Below are 21360 nucleotides of genomic sequence, written 5' to 3' on the forward strand. Positions count from 1 at the left end.
GGCCGTGCTTCCCCCCCTCACACAAATGGAGCTGCACACACGCTTGCCCGTCATCACTCAAATGCAATTGCACACACACACATACACACACTTTACTACAATGTGCACAAATGTAGCTGTGCACGCGCTTAACTGCCACTTGTGCAGAACCATCCCCTCGCCCACCACCAGTCCGCAAAGCTGGAAAGACTGGGGAATTCTGTCGTAAGGTGACTTTTTTTCATTTTACTCAAGTTAACAAAAACTTGTCAGACAGAGCTATACCTGCTATATTATACCCAGAGATAAGAAATCTGATGCTGTTGCAACTTCATCTTCATAATTCCTTGCCAGTGATTGGAGCACATGTATTTAACACCCAAGGAAGTGGAGGAATACTGTATTAAATCTCAATGTAAATTAAAACACCCTGTACCCGTCTCTGTCTTCCCCCGCTACTCAGCTATCCACCCAGCCCATGCAAAGTTATCTTGGCCCTGGAGGCCTTGGCCTATTCCCTACTCCCTGGCCACTTCTTTCCAACCCACACCTAGGTCCCCTTGTCTTTGCATTGTTCTGCAGCTGCTGACAGGCACACCCAAGCCTATGCAAGGCACAGCTTCCTATGGAGCTTCCATTCTTTGCTCAACAACCACAATTGAGAGAATTCATAGACAGCTTCACTCAATGACCAAGAATCTGATCACAATCAAAGTTGTAAGTCAAGGACTACCTGTAGTCTATCAGATTTTTTTGGTACATATTAGCAAAATCATTAATTTTAAAAAAATGATAGCTGCAATTTCAAAATGTATTATTATTATTTTAGAGAAAGTTGTGGAACTGGCTTATTTCAACCAAGCTTTTTTTCACGTAGCCCCCGCCCCCAATCATCCTTAGGCAGTCTTTAAACCCTATACTTTGAACATGATGCAAAATTATACCACAATGAAAAGCTTGGTTGCTGTAAGAATGTCCTCCAAGGACTTGTTAAATAGTTACAGAATTTGAATGCAGTTACAGATCTACAACAAAGGACATTTAATGGAAAAACATTAAATTTCTTCTATGTATTATAGAATAAGATGGCATGTTTATTGTTAGTGTATTATTCCAGCTCTAATTGCAAAAAAGGACATATTTTATAAAATGTTGGAAATGTAATGACCAAATGAAATCATACTTTCATATTTGGTGACAATATTGTAAAACTCAGCACTCAACCCAAGTTTTGGAAATGGATTCATAGTAGAATGCAACAGCTCTTTAAAAAATTGATATTGATATCAATATTCAATATCATTTCTTGATATTCCCTTTTCAACATAGAATATTTTTGTTAAATCTTGCTAAACATATGTCCTTTCAAAGTATATTGAATTAGCTTTGTATGTACCAACTGCTACAATGAGATTATATCCTTTTTATGGAAAGCTCATTTGATTCCCTCAGTGGTGATTCCCTCAATGATGAACTAATTTCTGGAAGTATGCTGGATGTCTGAAATAAACTTGTATTTTAAAAGTAAATTTGACATAGCATTCAGTTCAAACCTTTCTTAGTGTCAGCCCTAAAAGCCATCTTTTCCTTGGAGCTTCAGGGCTGCCATATTTAGTGCCTGGGAAAACAGCAGGGGGCAGGGGTGGGTTTCTTGCCCCGTTCCAACCGGTTCGGTTAGAACGAGGCCGGCGACGTCCTCGCGCACGCATGCGTACTAGCGTCTGTGCGATGCTCCAGCTGCTCCTGGAGGATCGCGCAGGCGCTGTATGCGTCCTGCGCATGCATGGAAGCGCAGAATTCGTCAAAACCGGGTAAGGAGCGGGTGCGCAGGCGCGGGTGGGCCCTTCGCCGTTCCCGGAAGTTACTTACTTCCGGGTTCGGCGACCAACCGGTTCGCAGGGACCGCTGTGAACCGGTTGAAACCCACCCCTGGCAGGGGGGATAACTAAGAGTCGGTGGAGGATTAGCCATAACAACATTCCTTTCTCTGGGAGTCAAGGACATTCAGCCTGCACCTGGATGGGAGTGACTGGGGGTTGTTTCTAGTTTGGACGATGCATTGATTGGACCATGTGATGGATTTGTGGGTGTAGGGAATAGACCTTTGACTTTCTTTTGGGTGGGGAAAACCCAGAACACTCAGATTTAGGTTTTCCCAGATGTGTCAATATGACATCTCTAAAAAAAATGGAACTTTGAGGAATTCTTGGCCTCAAGAGTCTTCTTTCGTTGGGGATGTTACTTGGAACCCTGACATTTAGGTTACAACTTAATATAATATGCCTACACGCAAAATATTTTACTTATAATTTGTATAATTTTAGTAATTTGGATTAACTATAATCTTATTTGGTGAATTACATTGTTGGTCATGTTTCTTGACAGTCATGCTTATCTTAAACTTAACAGCAAGTTTAAATCTTTTACAATATACTATAGCTACTCAAAATGAACAATATACTGGAGAATTGTAAGGTTCATAACATGCTAAAATCCTTCATTTATTCACTTACATTTTACTCTTTTATCCCCTTTTCTTGTTTTTTTAAATTTATGTATCTTCTTTAAAATGTTTAAAACAATGGTCCCATTTGGATTTTAAATCTCTTGTATGTTCCAAGCTTCATTGTTATTTTATCAATAAATCTAATTCCAGAAACAGTTTTAATCAAGTCCACTCATAACCAAACAATGATCTGAGTGAATCTCAGGGACAGTTGAATTCATACAATTTTAAGCCAAAGTCATGCTTTATTTTATATATAGCCCATTTTAATAACTACCTGTGTATTTTCCATCTCCTATATTCCAAAATACAAGTGTTCTATGAAACAGCCTTAACTTTTAATGAATTATGCAAAACCACCCAATATACTTGCCTTCAGTCTTCAATATAGAACAGTAACTTATAAGAAGTAGCAAGCTACATAGAAACAGCAGCAAGGGCAAAAAGTTGACAGCATTTAATTACCCCCCTCCAAATATTACTTGAACTGAATTCCCAAGAATTGTCCTGGCATTTAGAATAACAGAGTTGGAAGGGACCTTGGAGGTCTTCTAGTCCAACCCCCTGCTTAGGCAGGAAACTCTACACCACTTCAGACAAATGGTTGTCCAACATCTTCTTAAAAACTTCCAGAGTTGGAGCATTCGCAACTTCAGGAGGCAAGTTGCTCCACTAATTAATTGTTCTGTCAGGAAATTTCTCCTCAGTTCTAAGTTGTTTCTCTCCTTAGTTTCCACCCATTGCTTCTTCTTCTACCGTCAGGTGCCTTGGAGAATAGTTTGACTCCCTCTTCTTTGTGGCAACCCCTGAGATATTGGAACACTGCTATCATGTCTCTCCTAGTCCTTCTTTTCATTAAACTAGACATATCCAGTTCCTGCAACCATTCTTCACATTTCTTTAATAAGCAATTTAAAAAGCAGACCTTTCGTTTGCAAGTAAATGGGAACAGAATGGATGTTTTCATTATTATCACCCAAAGCCCCCTAAACTCTAAACGAAACACAAGATTTGGAAATAGCTGCGGGGGGGGGGGAGGGTTTCTTTAATAACAGGGTGATAACGTGTGAAAAGAGACGGACCCGTCCAAACGTTTTGCAGATTTCTCCTCCTTTCTCTAAGAAAAATACTCCTACCCTCTAAAATGTTTGCACGGGAGAAGCTCTTCCATTGCGTGTCGTCGCCTTGTTTAAATAATTCTTAATGGAGAAACCCAAGACCGGAGCTTCCAACCGAAACCCTTTTCTATGGCCCTGCGATCTCCGGACTGCAAAAAAATAATAAAAAAAAATCCGGACGACAAAGAGAAAAACTCGGATGGCAGCGAGGGAAAGCGAACCCTTTTGCTGGATATTTGCAGGGAGCTCACCTCCAGCAGCTCCAACCCACGCGGCGAGCCCGCCTAGGGAGAAAAAACGCACGAAATCCAGCCCGTCCTGGAAGGAGGAGAATTCGTCAGGTGACCCGCCGCTCACGTGACCCGTTGGAAACTCTTGACTCTTCCTGCTTCTTTCGCGTGGGGCCGATTGCGGGATTTTCTGCCTGTTCGAGTAAGTGACTATTTTAAAAGGCCGAAATCCTGCTGGGGTTTTTTTTTTTGGCACAGTTAAGGATAATTGTGAATCAGGGGGTGGGGTGGGGTGAGCGAGGCGACAAGATTACTGTGGGATTTACTTTGACCAGGGTCAACAAGTAGGGGGGAAAACCCTGCACATTTTCACACTAATTCGAAGGAATCTGGTAGTAGCACGTCTTCAGACTAACAAGTGTTATGGCAGAAGCTTTCGTCAGATGCAGCTGAGGAAGTCAGCTGTAGCTCGCAAAGGCTTAATTATGTCTTTTAATAACATTTGTCAGTTTGAAAAGATGCTGTCAGGTTCCTGATTGTTAGCTACTGCAGAAGCACATGGCTCTCCTTTTGCTTTATTTTTTTATCTTGGTTTGTCAAGCATGTATGAGAAAGCAAGTATAAGCATGAATATATCATATAAGTATAAGCAGGTAGAAATGAATACAAATAAATGGGGACAATAGGACAGGGACGGTAGGCACTCTGGTGAGCTTATGCACGCCCCCCTTACAGATCTCTTAGGAAGGAGGTGAGGTCCACGGTGGACACTGATTCTCTTACACTGATCACATTTTCACAAATTTATTTGTTGGTTTGTTTGTATCCTGCCTTTTTTATTTTCACAAATGGCTCAAGGCAGTGAATATATCCAACGCACCTTCCTCTTCCTCTATTCCCCACAGCAACAAGCTTGTGAGGTGGATTGGGCTGAGAGAGAGCGTGACTGGTCCAAGATTACATTGCTGGCCTTCATGCCTAAGGTGAGACTTGAAGTCACGATCTCCCACTTTCTAGCTTGGTGCCACCAACCTCTTTACCAAATCACCACTGAGAGACCAAAAAGGTAGTTAGAAATCTATGCTTGGAAAAACAGCACCCTCAGTTGTAATTAATATTGATAGAACATTTTTGTATTCTCATCACTATGTTTTCTAAATAATAAAACAATAATCTCCAACAAATATTATATAATCACTCTTGAAATAATAGATTGTATTCTGAGTCATAACATAATGATAAGAATATCTCTATAGGCAACATGGGATCTGTTTTGCCTATAGGGAAATTCTAACTGTTGTCTTGGTTTCTCTGTTCCAAGTAATGCCCAAGTTTTCAAGACTGTTGTCAAATTTGTTCTGGTAGGAAATCAGTACCTGTAGTTTTACAGGATTGATACAGCATAGAAGGAAAAATTAGCAATAGGCCTGTTGCCTTTTGAGCCGCAACAGTGGGGGAACATTGTTTTAATTGGAATTAATATTGAATATAGAAGAGTAACTTTTAAATTTTTTTGTTCTGACATCCATCCATCTGGGACTTCCCAACTTGAATACAAGGGATAGGTTTTGAAGAACAGTCAATTTGGACAATGTATCTTACACAAGCCAGGAATTAATGTGTCAGAACTGCATGTCCTCTGCAGCTGGAGACGACCGGTCTTATACTTCCTGAGGGACAAACTCCTGCTTGTTGAATCACATGACTCCCTCCACGCCTCACAGAAGTTGTGGTGGAAGAAGAAGCTCACAACAATGCTGGTGATTTCAACTCTAGCATTTGTGATCACTCTGCTTGGACTATCTAGGACCTCAGAGGCAGCCGTAGCTGCTTCTAAAAGAGAGAATGATCACTGGGGTAAGAATCATGGCAGGATTTCGGAGGTACCACAACAGAAAGTAGAACAACAGTTGGAACCTCTGTTGCTGTCTAAGCAATGCAACATCCCTCCAGACAGCCGCTTTGACTGTGCCCCAGAGAAGCTTCTATCTCAAGATGAATGTCAAGCTCGGGGATGTTGTTATGTCCCGGGCTTTTCCAAAGAGCCATGGTGCTTCTTTCCTACCAATTACTCTAGTTACAAGATGACAAACCTAATTGCCACCCAGACTGGCTACACTGCCCATTTGGTCCGCAGTGTCCCTTCTTTCATGCCAGATGACATCATGTATGTGCAGCTGGATGTGATCTTTGAAACCAAGGGAAGGCTTCACTTCACGGTGAGTAGGTTTTTGTTTTTTTTAAAGGAAGTCCAAGATACTCTGACATTAACCAAAGACGGAAGATCTTTGTAACTCCCCAGCTCTTTGAGATTGTGACATTAAAACCTGGTGGCAAAATGACCACATTGCGATATAATGAACTTTGTTTTGTTATTTTCTAAGAACAGAAAGCCGCAAAAATCGAAAATGGGCACACAAGATCTAAAGGAGATAAGACGAACCTTGCCAAAGCCAAAATTTGATTTTAATCCATATTATGGGGAAGGGGATTAGAGAATGAGAATGAAAGAGGGGAGCTTTTGTGAGGCAAACTGTTCCTGTGCCTCCTCTTAATGCCATCATCCCTCATCATTTTTTCAAAGTTGGGCTACTTAATAATAGAGATGGAGCAATTTCGCCTCTCCATTGGGGCTTCTAACTTCCATTTCCACTCTTAATTTCTCACTGAATCCATATCTTAAGTTTTTTGTTATAATTTTATTATATCATAATAAACTATAGGAAAGAGAACGGGGGTGGGGGGAAGAAATGTAAGCTAAAAAGAGAAAAAGGGAAAAAAGCATTGACTTCCAACTCTTTTTAGCACAGTAGAATAAAATAAAAACATTACAGCATCAACTTTTTATTTTTGCATACTTACTATGTAGTAATCATTTCTATAACAAAAATGTATCTAATCCACAAAACCCAAAGTCAAACTTTCATTTTTTTCCATCTCAAGCACAAAATCCAGAAATGATTTCCAAGGAGAAATAAAGTTGGTTGTGTTCTTTTCTTTGATTAGAGCAGTGAATTTAGCCATCTCTACTAGTCCATCACTTTTTCCAGCCATTCACCCATTGTGGGATTTTTTCCACTTTTGTGCATAAAGCATTCTTGCTGCTATTAACATACAGTATATGGCAGCAAAGTTCTAGATTTTTTTTCAAGTTCTTTGTCCCTAAACTATCTCTTAGTGACATCATGATCCCATGAAGTCCATGATCCTCAATTTTTTCTTTTTCCTGATCTAATCCTAGGATAAATCCCTTTCGAACCCTTTAAATAGGAAAGGTAATTGCCAGGCTATGTGCCAGGACCAGAATTCACTTTCTTAAGAATCTTAGAATTTAAAAAAATATTTTCAAATGCTAACGAAGTGAATAAGTGTCTGGGTGCGCACATCAGGTTAATGTATTACGTGGTTTATTGGCTTTAGCTTAATATTGCATAAACTCAGTTAATATACTGTATGAAGCATAATTATTGCTCTACCTAGCCCAGGCTATCACTAGATGGCAGCAAAGAACTGAAGTTTTTGATACTGCCTTGCTGATATTGAGCCAATGACAATATGTGTAAATCCAGTTAATTATGGTTTATTCAATAAATCACAATAATGCATAGCGTGGCTTTGTGTGATTGGTGATGCTTAGATACATAATTAATTCCTTGCTTTTCTCTGTGACCAAAACACATCCAGCATATGCTAATACTTCAAATACATTATGTAAATATTGCAGGTATATATGATGTAAGTATCTAAATTATTCAATATGTATATATTTTCCGATATCTAAAAACAGAAATCATAAATGAAATGCTTTCTTACAAATTCAGAAATGATGGATGCTTATTTCCAAGCAAAATTATATAGGAATGCAGCCTTGAGTTTATTTTATACAGTTTATAAATGGTTCTGCTTATAGATATTTGTTTTAAAAATAACAGTCTGGTTGCAGGAATATCAAATGTCATATTAGATCAATTGAAGGATGAGAAATCGATTAACCAGACAATAAAAAACCCTCTTGAACCTGGATTTCATTGTAACTTCAAACTTCATACCAACCTCCTTCCTTTCATCTCACAAATGATTTTGAAGTAGAAGCCAAATCCCTTTGAAACTTGGTTGGATTTTTCTAACCACCAAGTTTTGGAGTGGCATCACACAGTTTTTGTGTCTCTTCCACTGCAGCTTAAGGATCCAGCTAGGAAACGCTATGAAGTTCCTTTAGAAGCCCCCAAGACCACCAGTCGGGAATCCTCAACTCTCTATTCTGTGAAATTCTCTGTTGATCCCTTTGGCCTCATCATTTTTCGACAGTCCAATGGCCAAGTTCTGTAAGTAGCTCTGGACTTTGCTCCTCCAAGTATTCCTCTAGTTCAGTGTATTTAACTAGCAGAAAATCATCCTAATGAAGGTTGAATAGCTGTGTGGCAATAATATACGGAAACCTGAATGAATGAATGTGTGAGTGTGTTTGTGTGTGTGTTTGTGTGTGTGTGTGTGAGAGAGAGAGAGAGAGAAGGGGCGGGGAGAGCACTAACCAGTGCTTCTGTTCTAGATGTTGAAGGACTATTTTCATATTATACTCCAGAGTTTGCCTACACTTAAAAGGCAAATAGGTATTTGTATCATTCGTAAATTTATATTTTGCATATAAAGCAATACATCTAATATAGAATATATGAAATAGCCCTTAATGACTACATCTCTAACCAGCATTATTGAGGCACTGAGTTGAGTTTTATCTTGTTTGACATGCAATATCTATAACTCCAGATTTCCTTCTTCCGGTCTTTCCCTCACATTCCTCAATCAGGCCAATTCTGGGCCATGTACCAAAAATAGAAAACTGCAAATAGAACCTTTCACACACAATTTAGAAACCGTTCCAGAAATAATCATAAATAGATGAATGTCCACAATCATCCACAAGGTTTGTTGAAATAAAATAGTTTTATTGGCCAATCCTGAACAACAGGAGATAGGAGCTTCTCTGGGAACCTCGTATTTCATAATTGAATTTTTAAAAATGAATTCAGGCATGCAGTAGCACCTTCTTAGATGGGGTCATCTACCTAGTTCATCATGCAACCAGTGTTGATCAGATGATCAGATCAGATCAGATTAGATTACAATTTTGGAACCAGCCTCCAAAATAGATTGAGGTAAGTAAAAGAAAAAGGAGACCTTATTTGTAAACTGCTGATGGAAGTGGCCACTTTCTCCCAATAGGCTGAATACTACTGTGGCTCCTCTATTCTATGCTGACCAGTTCCTTCAAATCTCCACTGCTCTGCCATCAAGTTTCATCTCTGGACTGGGTGAACATCTGACCCCTCTTACTCTGAATGTCAATTGGACCAAAATTACTTTGTGGAATCGGGACATATCACCTGTGGTAAATGACAGGAGGGTGGCAAGGTTTCCTGAAAGGACAGGACCTCTTAAGAATTTAATCAGGATGCTATGCAATCATCATTTCATCTTAAGCTCATGCACTCAGTGCTAAAGATCAGATTTAGCATGCACTGATGCACAAATTTCATAGGAATAATTCCAGTATTTTGTGCAAAGTTGGCAAAAACAGAAATAATAAGGGGGGGAACCCCACAAGCATACAGTTACCTGGTGAAATGTGAGTTATATTCAATGGCCATATAATAATGGGGTCTTTCGAAGAAGAAATAATGAAAAATAGAATTAAGTTTCGTATTTTGGCTGGAAGTCTGAATAGTGTCACATTGCAAGATTAGGTGACAGATCTCACCTGGGCATTCTACTGCTTAATCGGCTTTAGTCTGCAATTTCTCCTTCTTATGGGAACCATAGTTCTTGGCAAAGCTTTTGGGAGCTCTGGAGAGAATTCTCAGCATCTCATTTTCCTGTGAAACCCCACATTCTCGGCAAGAACCATGGCAGATATAATCCTGCACTGGAGATTGGCCCTGTCTTTGTGGAAGTCTGGGAAACAGAGTCAAAAGCTTGCTTGATCCAATTGCTTGATAGACTTTTTAAGTTGTCATTTAATTGGCACTTGAATTTTTTTTAAAAAATAGTGAAAAGGGATCATCATGGAAAAAGTATTTGCTTGTTTGAGACTACCAAAGAGGTGGTAAAGCTCAAGGCATTGATGAAGTTTTCATTTTGTCCAATACAGCATTGACCCTATGCAGTATTATTTCTGTGTTTTTAGCCCTCTGCCAATTTGTATGGTTCACACCCCTTCTATGTGGCTTTAGAAAAGGGTGGCTTGGCCCACGGAGTCTTCTTACTGAACAGCAATGCAATGGGTAGGTATTGTATCAGATCACATTCCTAATAGGCCAAGCTTAGATATAATCAAAATAACCTAACAATGATTTGCGCGTGTCAAAGCCTTGTGTATTTGAAGGAACCATTTTATGTTTTGGAGCAGAGATTTTGACTGTTTAATTTTTATTTATGAGGTGAATTGGGCTGAGAGAAAGTAACTGGCCCAACATCACCCAGCTGATCTTCATGGCTAAGGCAGGATTTGAACTCATACCCTCCTGGCTTCTACTCTGGTCCCTTAACCAGTGAATCAAATTAGTCTACTAATCAAACTGGTCTACTAATTAACGTTTGGATCTTGTAATTGCTTTTTAGTCTCAGCAATTTAGCTTGTTCTATTAACTGCTGTTTTGTGATTACTTACACTGGCTATTTATGTTGAGAATTAAGTCTGTTCATGATGCTAATTGCACTAAGACTCTAATCTGACAAATGCTATTTAAGTTTCCTTTTCTTTCCTCAATAGTTAAGCATGGGCTGAATGTAAAAGAACAATATTTGTATCTCTTTCTATTAAAGGGAACTAGCTATAATGTGGGCAGCAGTTTCTGTCAGCATAGAGGCAGGAGTAGCCATTAAGCAGCAAACCAAAGCTGAGTGTATGATAATGAAATACAATGGCTGTATGGAGGCTGTGGTAGTAAAATCCTGCCAGTATTTCTGCAATGTACGGATGGTATGCTGTGTCCTTCTAGTAGTATTTCCAAGCCATTGTTTGTCTTGTAGATGTGTTACTGCAGCCCAGTCCAGCTCTGACATGGAGAACTACAGGGGGTATCTTGGATTTCTATGTCTTCTTGGGTCCAGATCCAAGCAGCGTGGTGCGCCAGTATATGGATGTTATTGGTAAGCATTTGCACCTTCCCATGCATGAAGTTAGGCAGCGTTTTGAGGACTGGGTTCCTTTCAAGAAAGTTCTTTAGTAGTTCCTTGTGATTACTAAACACTTCTGAAGGCACTGGCCACTTTTGTCATTAATACTGAGGTGTTCTGCCAGCTGATCCCTTCTTGCTTAAACTGGCTCTTTTTAAAAACAGTTTTTTATTAGATAAACATTAAAAACATTGGACATAGTGCGACATTTCTGGCATAAACATTTCCATATTTTTTTTGGATTCTACAACTATTACATTTTATATCCCTTACGTAGGTATGTGTAGTCAGTCAGATTACCTGTCCATTAATCCCTTTTTTAAACTGGTTACTAACCATACAAATACATATCCGATTCCTACCTATCACACAATCTTAATACCATATTTTCCAATTCTTAACTTGTCTGCGTTTTTCTGTCCCAATTTTCCCCCTCCTTTCTAACCATCAATAACATTTGTCCCAGATTTCATGATATTCTGTCTCACCCTTGTCTTTGAGCTCTAGAGTCAAGTCTGTCCATTTCTGTGCACGTCAGTATCTTTCTTATTATTTCTTGTTCAGAGGGAGTCTCTTTATTTTTCCACTTTTGTGCAAAACCCAGTCTTGCTGCCATTAAAATATGTGGCATTAGATATAATCCCTTTGCCATATTTTTCTTTTGTAATCCCTAATAAAAATAGTTTAAAATGGCTCTTCTTATCTTCTGGACTTTTATCAGGGTGTGGTGTGTTGGTGCTGCAGCTCTTATAAGTTTGAGAGATGGGAGAAATAACAGGATCCTGCTTCAGGTTTCTGTTGCACTAATTAGAAGTCTTACCCAATCTGGATGTTCTCCCATAATAGCATTTAGGCTTATATACTTCCCCAAGCGCTTTACAGCACTGTAGAAGCCTTATTTGCATATTGGCCCCAACAATCTGGGCAGTAATAAGGACTTAAAGTTCCAGGGTTCCTAGCAGTGGCCTGCAGAATTCTAGGATTTAAAGTTCACACATCAGGATGGTGCTCAGGAAAGAATAGATCAGTGTTTCTCAACCTTGGCACCTTTAAGATGTATGGACTTCAACTGCCAAGGTTAAGAAAAATTGGAATAGTTGAAAATGTATCATTCATGAAGAACTCCCCCCGCCCCCAACAGTTACCATGGTAGAATAGTTTGGGGTAGATAGGATGTCTCTTTTTTTTTTGAACTCCCAAAGGCAGGCAGACGAGATTGAGAAGAGCCTTTGAACTGCCTTTTTGAAGTTTGCTTTTTAAAATGCTTAGCATCTTTAGTTCCCAGAAATTCCCAGCCGATACACTGTACCAAACATAAGCAAGGCTCAAGAAAGGCTTCTCTGAAGAAATGATAATCCACAGTTTGATAATGATGCGCTAAGTCTATTTTATCTGTGCTTTGTACATTTAAAAAAAAGTAACTTTATCTGTGAAGAGTCTAAGTCACAGGGCCTCCAATGACATCTTTCTCTCTCTTTCTACTCCATATGCCAACCTAGTTTAGGTATTAGAAGCAGCCCTTTATATACCTAAGCTGCAACCCAAAACGGGGTCTTAGATATAACCTTTAAAATAGCTATGCCAGGTTGGGTCTGGTATTGAAAGGTTCAGGCATAGTCTGAGCATTTTATTGAAATTCTTTTTTTATGATAGATTTGGGAGTGCCGATGGTTTTGAGAGGCTTTGAATGTTGATTCCTCTCTCTCTCTCAAAATTCCTGCAGGCTACCCATTCATGCCTCCTTATTGGGCTCTCGGATTCCATCTCTGTCGTTGGGGATACACTTCCACTGCTGTTACTCGGGAAGTGGTGAAAAACATGACCGCAGCTCTTTTTCCTCTGGTAGGTGCCTTCTCTGAATTCTATCTGACTATTGCTTCTCTCTGACCCTTGGACGGATTCATATATTTCCCTGAGCCCTAATGCAGTTTATTTTGTTAAGTTCAGAGGTTCTTTTCCGATGCTCAGGCAATCTCCTGTAATCAGAAATTAAGAAACATGATTGATGAAACAGCAAAATTATTATAATGAATGGCAATAGGCCCAAGTTCAAATTAATGAATACATAAAGGAGAAGGGAACTTAAACAATACAGTCCAGCAAATATTTCTATACGAAAAAGAGCCAGTTTGGTCTAATGGTTAAGACATCAGGCTAGAAAGCGGGAGGCCGTGAGTTCTAGTCCTGCCTTAGCCATGAAAGCCAGCTGCGTGACTTAGGCCAGTTACTTTCTCTTAGCCCAACCCACATCACATGATTGTTGTTATTGGGAAAATAGGAAGAGGAAGGTGTGTTGGATATATTTGCCACCTTGAGTTATTTGTAGTAATAGTAGTAGTAGTAGTAGTAGTAGTAGTAGTAGTAGTAGTAGTAGTAGTAGTAGTGGCAAAGTATAAATAAATAGTTAAAATAAAGCCTACATATTACAGTAAAATAAAAAGAGATTCTACCAAAACTTCTGAGTTGATTTTAGCTTGGTGTCTTTTGTGAATTCAGACATCATTTTTTGTAAATGAGGGTTAATGGATTATGTCAACTCAGGTAATTGTAATTCACTCAACAAGCCATTATGAAACAGATCATGGGCTAATGTGGTATGGATACCCAACCTGTGTGAAATAGTACAGCTTCAATTTCAGTGCAACACTCAAAAGATATTTGTTCAGAGAGAAAAGTGAGGTGGGACACAAACTTGCTCTCATCAGACTCTCATTTCTGGGCTCATAGGACGTACAATGGAATGATCTGGATTATATGGATGCTAAGCGAGACTTCACCTTCAACAAGGATGGTTTCAGGGACATGCCAGACATGGTGAATGATTTTCATCATGATGGCCGGAGGTATGTCATGATTGTGGTAAGTTAATGAATCCTGAATTCTCCTTTGAGGGGCTGCCCTGCAGTGGTTCAAAATATTTGCTGTATTGAAGTTGACCTAGGTCAGATGTAGATGAATGATGCAGTTCTATGGCCAGCCCTCCCTAGTGCAGGAACTAGTCTTTTGGAAGGAAAATGCAATCTTGGGTCTTCTGGTTTAGAAAAGATTCCTAGTTTTGTTGGAGATTCTCTAAGGCAGGGGTCTCCAACCTTGGCAACTTTAAGGCTTGCGGACTTCAACTCCCAGAGTTCCTCTGCCAGCTGGCTGAGGAACTCTGGGAGTTGAAGTCCACAAGCCTTAAAGTTGCCAAGGTTGGAGACCCCTACTCTAAGGCAGAGTTCCTTGTCATATGTCAGCCTATATTTGAGAAAGCCCGATCAGTTGCTAGAAATATTGGAATGTAATTTAATGCATTTAGGGTAATTTGACAAAATCTTGAAAGCTTGTCAGTATTTCAACTTATACCTAACACAATCAAGGCAAAGTTCTTTTGAGCTGCTTTCCAGCTTTCTATTTTTCAGGACTCAAATATATTTTCTCAGTATTCTTCCCCTTCTCTGAGTCAGACTAATACATGTGATCCTCAACTTATAACAGTTCGTTTAGTGACTGCTCGAAGTTACAAGAGCACTGAAAAAAGTTATAAACGATCATTTTTCACACTCACAACCATTGTAGCATCCCTGTGGTCATGTGATCAAATTCAGAAGCTTGGTAACTGACTCCTATTTATGACAGTTACAGTGTCTCAGAGTCATGTGATCATCTTCTGTGACCTTCTGACAAGCAAAGTCAGTGAGCAAACCAGATTCACTTAACAACTGTGTTACTAATTTAACAAATGCAGTGATTCGCTTAACAACTGTGGCAAGAAAGGTCGTAAAATGGGACAAAATTCTCTTAGCAAATGTCTCACTTAGCAACCGAAATCTTGTGCTCAGTTATGGTTGTAAGTCAAGGACTACCCTGTTTCCCTGAAAATAAGACCTCCCCAGATAATAAGCCCAATCGGGCTTTTGAGTGCATGTGCTAAAATAAGCCCTCCCCTGAAAATAAGCCTTCCCCAAAAATATTGCAACACTGCAGCAGCCATGAGGTGACCATGCTCACCGCTTCCTGCATCTCAAAAATAATAAGACCTCCCCTGAAAATAAGGCCAAGCGCTTATTTCGGGGGTTAAAAGAAAATAAGACCTGTGTTCTGTCACATTTGCGATCTTTTAATAGGTGGGTTCATGTGAATGGAAAAATTATTTGTTATTCCAGACAACAAAGAAAGTAGCTTTGTCAAAATTTGGAAGGGAGACAGATAGGTGATAGTACAATATCAGTGTGGCTTTGTTATATGTTTCAGTAAGATTGGGATGGTATGATATTTTTTCTTCCCCCCAAGGAATTTTGGAGTTCTTGTTAAATTGTGTTAAATTGTGAAGGTTTCTGTTTCCAATGGCAGGAACCAACATTGTAGATTTTTAACAATAATGGAATAAAGGCTTGGGAAACTGCATTCAGCCCTGAAGCCTCAGATTGCCCATCTCTGCTTTTTTTAGAGTAGAAAGGAAAAACGGACTTAGAAAGCACAGAGGACTTCACATGTTCATATATTTAGACTTTTAGAAAAGCAACAGTGGCATGAATGACTTTCCATACTCCCGTAACGGGTTGCTCTCTTTATGACCTTTTAATGTTCCATCCATGTTTTGCATTTAGAACGTGATAATCCACAATCTGTGTGCTGTTGCCCAACTTCAGTAATGGCTGTTCTTCTTCCTCCCAAAATGTCAAGTTTGCTTCTGTTATTCACGCTGTGAAAATGTCATAATCTGGACTCTCCATGTATCAATAGAGGCATGTTCATTTCCTATGCCTCGTGTGCTTTTTTATCAATCTGTCTCCCAACTCTGAAGTACTGCCAAGGTTTGGAATAGCGTGTGGTTTGTTCCCTTGCTTGAGACAACTGTGTCCTGTGCCCTTCACATTTTCATACTCCCCTCAGATCCATTATGGCTAAACAGATGTCTCTCCCTCTGCTTCGTTGTAGGATCCAGGGATCAGCAGCGCCAGCCCCCCTGGCAGTTATCGGCCCTATGATGAAGGCCTGAAACGGGGAGTCTTCATCGTAAATGCAACAGGACAACCTTTGATTGGAAGGGTGAGACTTGGGATTATCCCATGAACAGGGCCCTGTGCAGAAGCAGTGCCTGGGTTCAAATTGACAGGTGCGACTGGGCAGTCAAAGGCCTGTTCCTGTTTACATGTATGCAATGAAACACACTTCAAAGTAGGGGACTTCATTTGCACAGTCTGCCCTGCGGTCTTGAAGCCAGTGACCAGTTCTATGGATACTCCTGCCATGAGCCTTGGTAGAGAAAGGATAAAGCTCAGTGGTAAAATGTAATAATTTTTTTGCCAACGGTTCTCTGGGTATGGCTTGGTGGTGGTGGGATCATGTGAGTGGGTGGGCGTGGCCAACCTTTTTTAATTTTTAAAGCATTTTTTACTACCTATTTGCCCGAACCGGTAGTAAAAAATGCTTTATGAAGGGGGGGGGGGGGGGTTAGGTTCAGCTGTGCCATACGATCGTGGGAACCTTTTTCCCCCACTTTTTAAAGCTTCTTTTTACTACCGGTTCGGGTGAGTAGGCAGTAAAAAAAAATCTTTAAAAAGTTTAAAAAGGTTCCCACGATCGCATGGCATAGCTGATTTATCATGGAACCTTTTTTTAATTCTTTAAACCATTTCTTTCCTGCCGGTCGAGCGAATAGCAGGAAAAAAATGCTTTTAAAAGTGGGAAAAAAGCTTCAGACAGTCACTTGGCTCACAGCTGAGCAGTGCGATCCTTGGAAGCTTTTTTTTACTACCGATTCGCAGAACCAACGATAATCATCCCTACCACTTTGCGCAAACTGATGCGAACCGGTAGCATTTTACCCCTGATAAAGCTTTGGTGAGGGAGATGCCATATGGTGAAATGTCAATATGTAGTCTACCATGAAAGAAGAATAGAACAAAGGGAGGCAGGGAATATATTGTTTGCTTCCCTTATGAGCATTTCTCACATATTTCATGTCTTAAACCATCTTGATCTTGTATCATTGAAATCCAGATATGAAGATACACATGTTGAATGCAGCTGAGTTTGAGTTTGAGTTGAGTTTATTATTTATAGGCCGCCCTTTTCCCTGAGGGGACTCAGGGCGGCTTACAATTTATAGGGAAGGGGGGGTACAAGACAATAAAACAATAAACATGAAAACAGTGCAAGTAAAAAATAAAACACAACATTCATCATTCGGGTGGGGGCAGGTTACGATCTTTATCCCCAGGCCTGACGGGATAGCCAGGTCTTGAGGGCTGTGCGGAAGGTCTGGAGGGTGGTGAGGGTATGAATCTCCACGGGGAGATCGTTCCAGAGGGTCGGAGCTACTACTGAAAAGGCTCTCCTCCGCGTAGTTGCCAGTCGGCACTGACTGGCAGATGGAACTCGGAGGAGGCCTAATCTGTGCGATCGAATAGGTCGCCGGGAGGTAATTGGCAGGAGGCGGTCTCTCAAGTACGCAGATCCACTGACATGAAGGGCTTTATGGGTGGTAAGTAGGACCTTGAAGCGCACCCGGAGATCAACAGGTAGCCAGCGCAGCTCGCAGAGGATGGGTGTTATGTGGGCGAACCGAGGTGTGCCCACGATCAGTCGCGCGGCCGCATTCTGTACTAGCTGAAGTCGCCGGATGCTCTTCAAGGGCAGCCCCATGTAGAGCACGTTGCAGTATTCCAGCCTAGAGGTCACAAGGGCCCGAGTGACTGTTGTGAGAGCCTCCCGGTTCAGGTAGGGTCGCAACTGGCGCACCAGGCGAACCTGGGCAAATGCCCCCCTGGTCACAGCCGTCAGATGGTGGTCGAAAGTCAGCTGTGGGTCCAGGAGGACTCCCAAGTTGCGAACCCTATCTGAGGGGTATAAAATTTGACCCCCCAGCCTGAGTGATGGAGCACTAACCAAATTATTGGGAGGGAAACACAACAACCACTCGGTCTTCTCCGGGTTGAGTACAAGCTTGTTAGCCCTCATCCAGTCCCTGTAGTTTCACTATTATGCAACATCATGAAAGGGCAATGTATTTTTATTCTGACACTTAGCCTATTAAGCTTTTTATTGCTCCATCTGCAAAGATACACTAAAATACATCACTGTAGCCTATGCAGAAAGTTTACTATTTAGATGCATAGCTCTGGTTTTTATCTTCCAGGTTTGGCCAGGGCCCACTGCCTTCCCGGATTTCACCAACCCAGAGACTCAACTGTGGTGGTATGACATGGTCAAGGATTTCCATGACAAAGTTCCCTTTGATGGCATGTGGATAGTGAGTTTCCAATCCTGGGGCTTGAATGTTGAATAGTTGGGAGACTTTCTTTTTGGTTGATGATGCTTTTGGTTCTTTCAAATGACTTTCCTATCTTGGAAGTTCTAATTCAGAAAAATGGGACACATGAATCTCCTTCTCTTCCTTTTTCTAGGATATGAATGAGCCATCAAATTTTGTGGATGGTTCCTTGGAAGATTGTCCAAACAACAAGCTTGAGAACCCCCCATATGTACCAGGTAAAAAGGGGGACAGCTTGTTTGGAGGGGATGCTTCTGGCAAACATGGTCTAGTTCACGGATGTCAAAACTCACAGCGTCATGTTGCCGTCATGTGATGTTTCCTGACATTTTTCCCCTTCACGGAGCTGGGGTGGGCGTGGCCTGTACATGAGGTCGCCAGTTTAACACCCCTGGTCTAGTTGCCAACTAAGAAAAAAAAGTGAAATCAGATTTGAGGAATAGAAAAAGATAAACAGTGGGATAAAGTCCAGACACAAAATACTTCCTGTATTCCATTTTTTTGAAATTTAAATTTGTTAAAACATTATTTCAGTTTATTTAACAGTCGTCTTAATAAGTAAATGATAAATAAGATGGAAATATGTCTTCCCACTGAGTGGCTCTTGGTGTGTGTGCATGTACGCGCGCGTGAGCGTTTATGTCTGGCTTTTTATATTGCCTTAAACCATAGTTTGTTTTAATTATAATTGAACAAATCAGAGTGTTCTGATTTATGTATAATATTAAACCTGAACCATATTTTACAAACTGCAGTGACTCAATTAACACATCTTACCATGATCAAATGAAACAGATTACCTATTTGATTTAGGATACTGTATGAACCAGCCACTGCGGATTTTAGAGGCTTTTAAAGTAATTTGATGGAACTGTGATCCAATGCGTGTTGGGCTTTTTGTGTTTTTTTCTATTTGAGCACAGTACCAAAATAAATAGACAGACAACTAATTGCTTCCAATAAAACTGAACATTGCAAAAATTCTTGCATATACCTGCCAGATAATTGAACAATAAACATTTGTTAAATAAGCTATAGTAAAGAAGATTTGGAGTACAATTTAAAATAAAATTGAAATAATAGCATAATCCCTACTGATTTTAGTTCAGTATGGAAAATAAATATATTGTTGACTGAAATACATTGCAGACATATAAACTTAAAATACAACTGTGCTACAAATAATACATAAGCACTGGATGCATGTGAGAGGTTTTGAATAATGCAAACATGGATTCTGAACATTCAACAGTTCTTTGGGCTACCTTTGCAAACATTTGAATCTGGATATTTAAGAAGACTTGTTGCCTTTTTTCAGTGTTTTTAGTTTTGGGGGCACCCAGTCAAGAGCTGACTCAAGTCTACTTGGATGTTTTTTCTAATGTAACGTAGACTTTGAGACTGGATGTGAATAATTTCTTACTGAGCTCTCTATGAATCTCCTAGAGTAGGGCTATCAAACTCGCAGCCCACGGGCCAGATGTGTTATGCGCTGGCCACACCCACACCTGGTTTAGCGAAGGGAGAAAAAGTCCCTATACGTTACATGGCACGGCCGTGACGACATGAGTTTGACACCCCTGTTCTAGAGCCTCCTCCCTATAAGATCCAAGATGCAAGTAATCAAATGGGAATGTCTTTATGTTGGGAACCAGGCATCCAAAGCTCTCTGTGATATGTTAAAAAACTCAGTTCTTCACATCTCGCACATCCTTTGCCTTGCAGCCTCCACAATTTCATTGGTTATCTAATATTTCTCCTCCTACACTTGCAGGTATGCTGGGTGGAACCTTGAAGGCAAAAACCCTCTGTGCCTCCAGTAAGCAGTACCTGTCTTCCCATTATAACTTGCACAGCCTTTACGGGTTGACTGAAACCATTGCAACACATGAGTGAGTCTGAAAGGGAATTCTGCCAGATAGATAATTGTTCCTCTGATCCTGGCCAAAAAAATGGAGTGTCTTTTTTAATACAAATTAAGGATAATACAGGTAGCCTGTTGAGTGATGGTTCAAAGTTGCAGCGACATTGAAAAAAGTGATTTACTGGTCCTGACACTTACAACCAACACAATCATTGACACAATCAAAATTTGGGTGCTTGGCAATCAACATGTGTTTACAACAGTTGTAGTTTCCTGCAGTCATGTGATTACTGTTTGCAATCTTCCCAGCTGGTTATCAGCAAGCAAAATCAATGGTTTTTTTTTAAGCTGGATTCACTTAATGACTGCAGGATTCACTGAACAGTGATTTGTTTAACAGCCATCCATGCGCCTCCGGCATTTAGTCATGCCGGCCACAGGACCATGGAAACGTCTTTGGACAGTGCTGCCTCTTTGGCTTTGAAACAGAGATGAGCACCGCCCCCTAGAGTCAGGAGCAACTAGCACATATGTGTGAGGGGAACCTTTACCTTTTACATAGCAAAAAAAAGGTTTTAAAATTGGACGTGACTCACTTAACAAGCACCTCGCTTAACAATAGAAATGTTGGTCTCCTTTGTAATCATGTTGAGGACCCTCTTATGCATTTTGGTGTGAGGGACAGAAATTAACTATCTCAACAGCTAAGTTGTAACTAAGCTACTAATTGAAAGGCAATCATTTGTTATGGCAGAATCTATGACTCTAGTGTTTTCAATATTTTCTAAACCTTTTGCAGTTAGCAATAGCATTTACTACTTCATAGTGCTTTATAGTGGTAAAAGGCTGAGCAGTTTACAGAATCAGCATATTGCCTCCAACAATCTGTGTCCTCATTTTACCAACTTGGGAAGGATGGAAAGCTGAGTCAGCCTTGAGCCGGACAGGATCGAACTCCTGGCCATGAGTTGAATTAGCCTGCAATACTGCATTCTAACCACTGTGCCACCAGGGCTCCGTTAGGAGTGTGAAAGCTCCAGGTTCCAGATCCATTGAGGTAACAGATTAACAAAGTTGGAAGGGACCTTGCTGGTCCTCTAGTTCAGTGTTTCTCAACCTTGGCGACTTTAAGACCTGTGGACTTCAACTCCCAGAATCCCCCAGCCAGCTGGCTGGGGGATTCTGGGAGTTGAAGTCCACAGGACTTAAAGTCGCCAAGGTTGAGAAAC

At 40.5% G+C, this 21360-nt stretch overlaps 1 protein-coding gene across 4 annotated transcripts in view; it reads left to right on the plus strand.

The window, feature by feature from the left end:
- Nucleotides 1-3961: 3961 nt before the first annotated feature.
- The window catches only part of GAA (alpha glucosidase), a 29385-nt gene continuing 11986 nt past the window's right edge, over nucleotides 3962-21360 (plus strand). For 2 of the 4 annotated variants that reach the window (XM_087710126.1, XM_087710127.1), the window contains exons 1-13: nucleotides 3962-4035; nucleotides 4739-4899; nucleotides 5479-6052; nucleotides 8013-8158; nucleotides 9057-9222; nucleotides 10018-10114; nucleotides 10863-10982; nucleotides 12733-12851; nucleotides 13737-13868; nucleotides 15930-16040; nucleotides 18133-18246; nucleotides 18401-18485; nucleotides 20042-20159. In XM_087710126.1, the coding sequence (XP_087566252.1) occupies nucleotides 4808-4899; nucleotides 5479-6052; nucleotides 8013-8158; nucleotides 9057-9222; nucleotides 10018-10114; nucleotides 10863-10982; nucleotides 12733-12851; nucleotides 13737-13868; nucleotides 15930-16040; nucleotides 18133-18246; nucleotides 18401-18485; nucleotides 20042-20159 (1874 nt within the window). In that variant the 5' untranslated portion in view covers nucleotides 3962-4035; nucleotides 4739-4807. The remainder of the gene's footprint in view (nucleotides 4036-4738; nucleotides 4900-5478; nucleotides 6053-8012; nucleotides 8159-9056; nucleotides 9223-10017; nucleotides 10115-10862; nucleotides 10983-12732; nucleotides 12852-13736; nucleotides 13869-15929; nucleotides 16041-18132; nucleotides 18247-18400; nucleotides 18486-20041; nucleotides 20160-21360) is intronic. The other 2 variants (XM_087710128.1, XM_087710129.1) reach the window with 2 other exon arrangements.

Source organism: Thamnophis sirtalis, unplaced genomic scaffold, assembly GCF_051295495.1.
Source record: "Thamnophis sirtalis isolate CommonGarterSnake01/CBP01778 unplaced genomic scaffold, rThaSir2_p1.2 scaffold_3, whole genome shotgun sequence".
Lineage (NCBI taxonomy): Eukaryota > Metazoa > Chordata > Lepidosauria > Squamata > Natricidae > Thamnophis > Thamnophis sirtalis.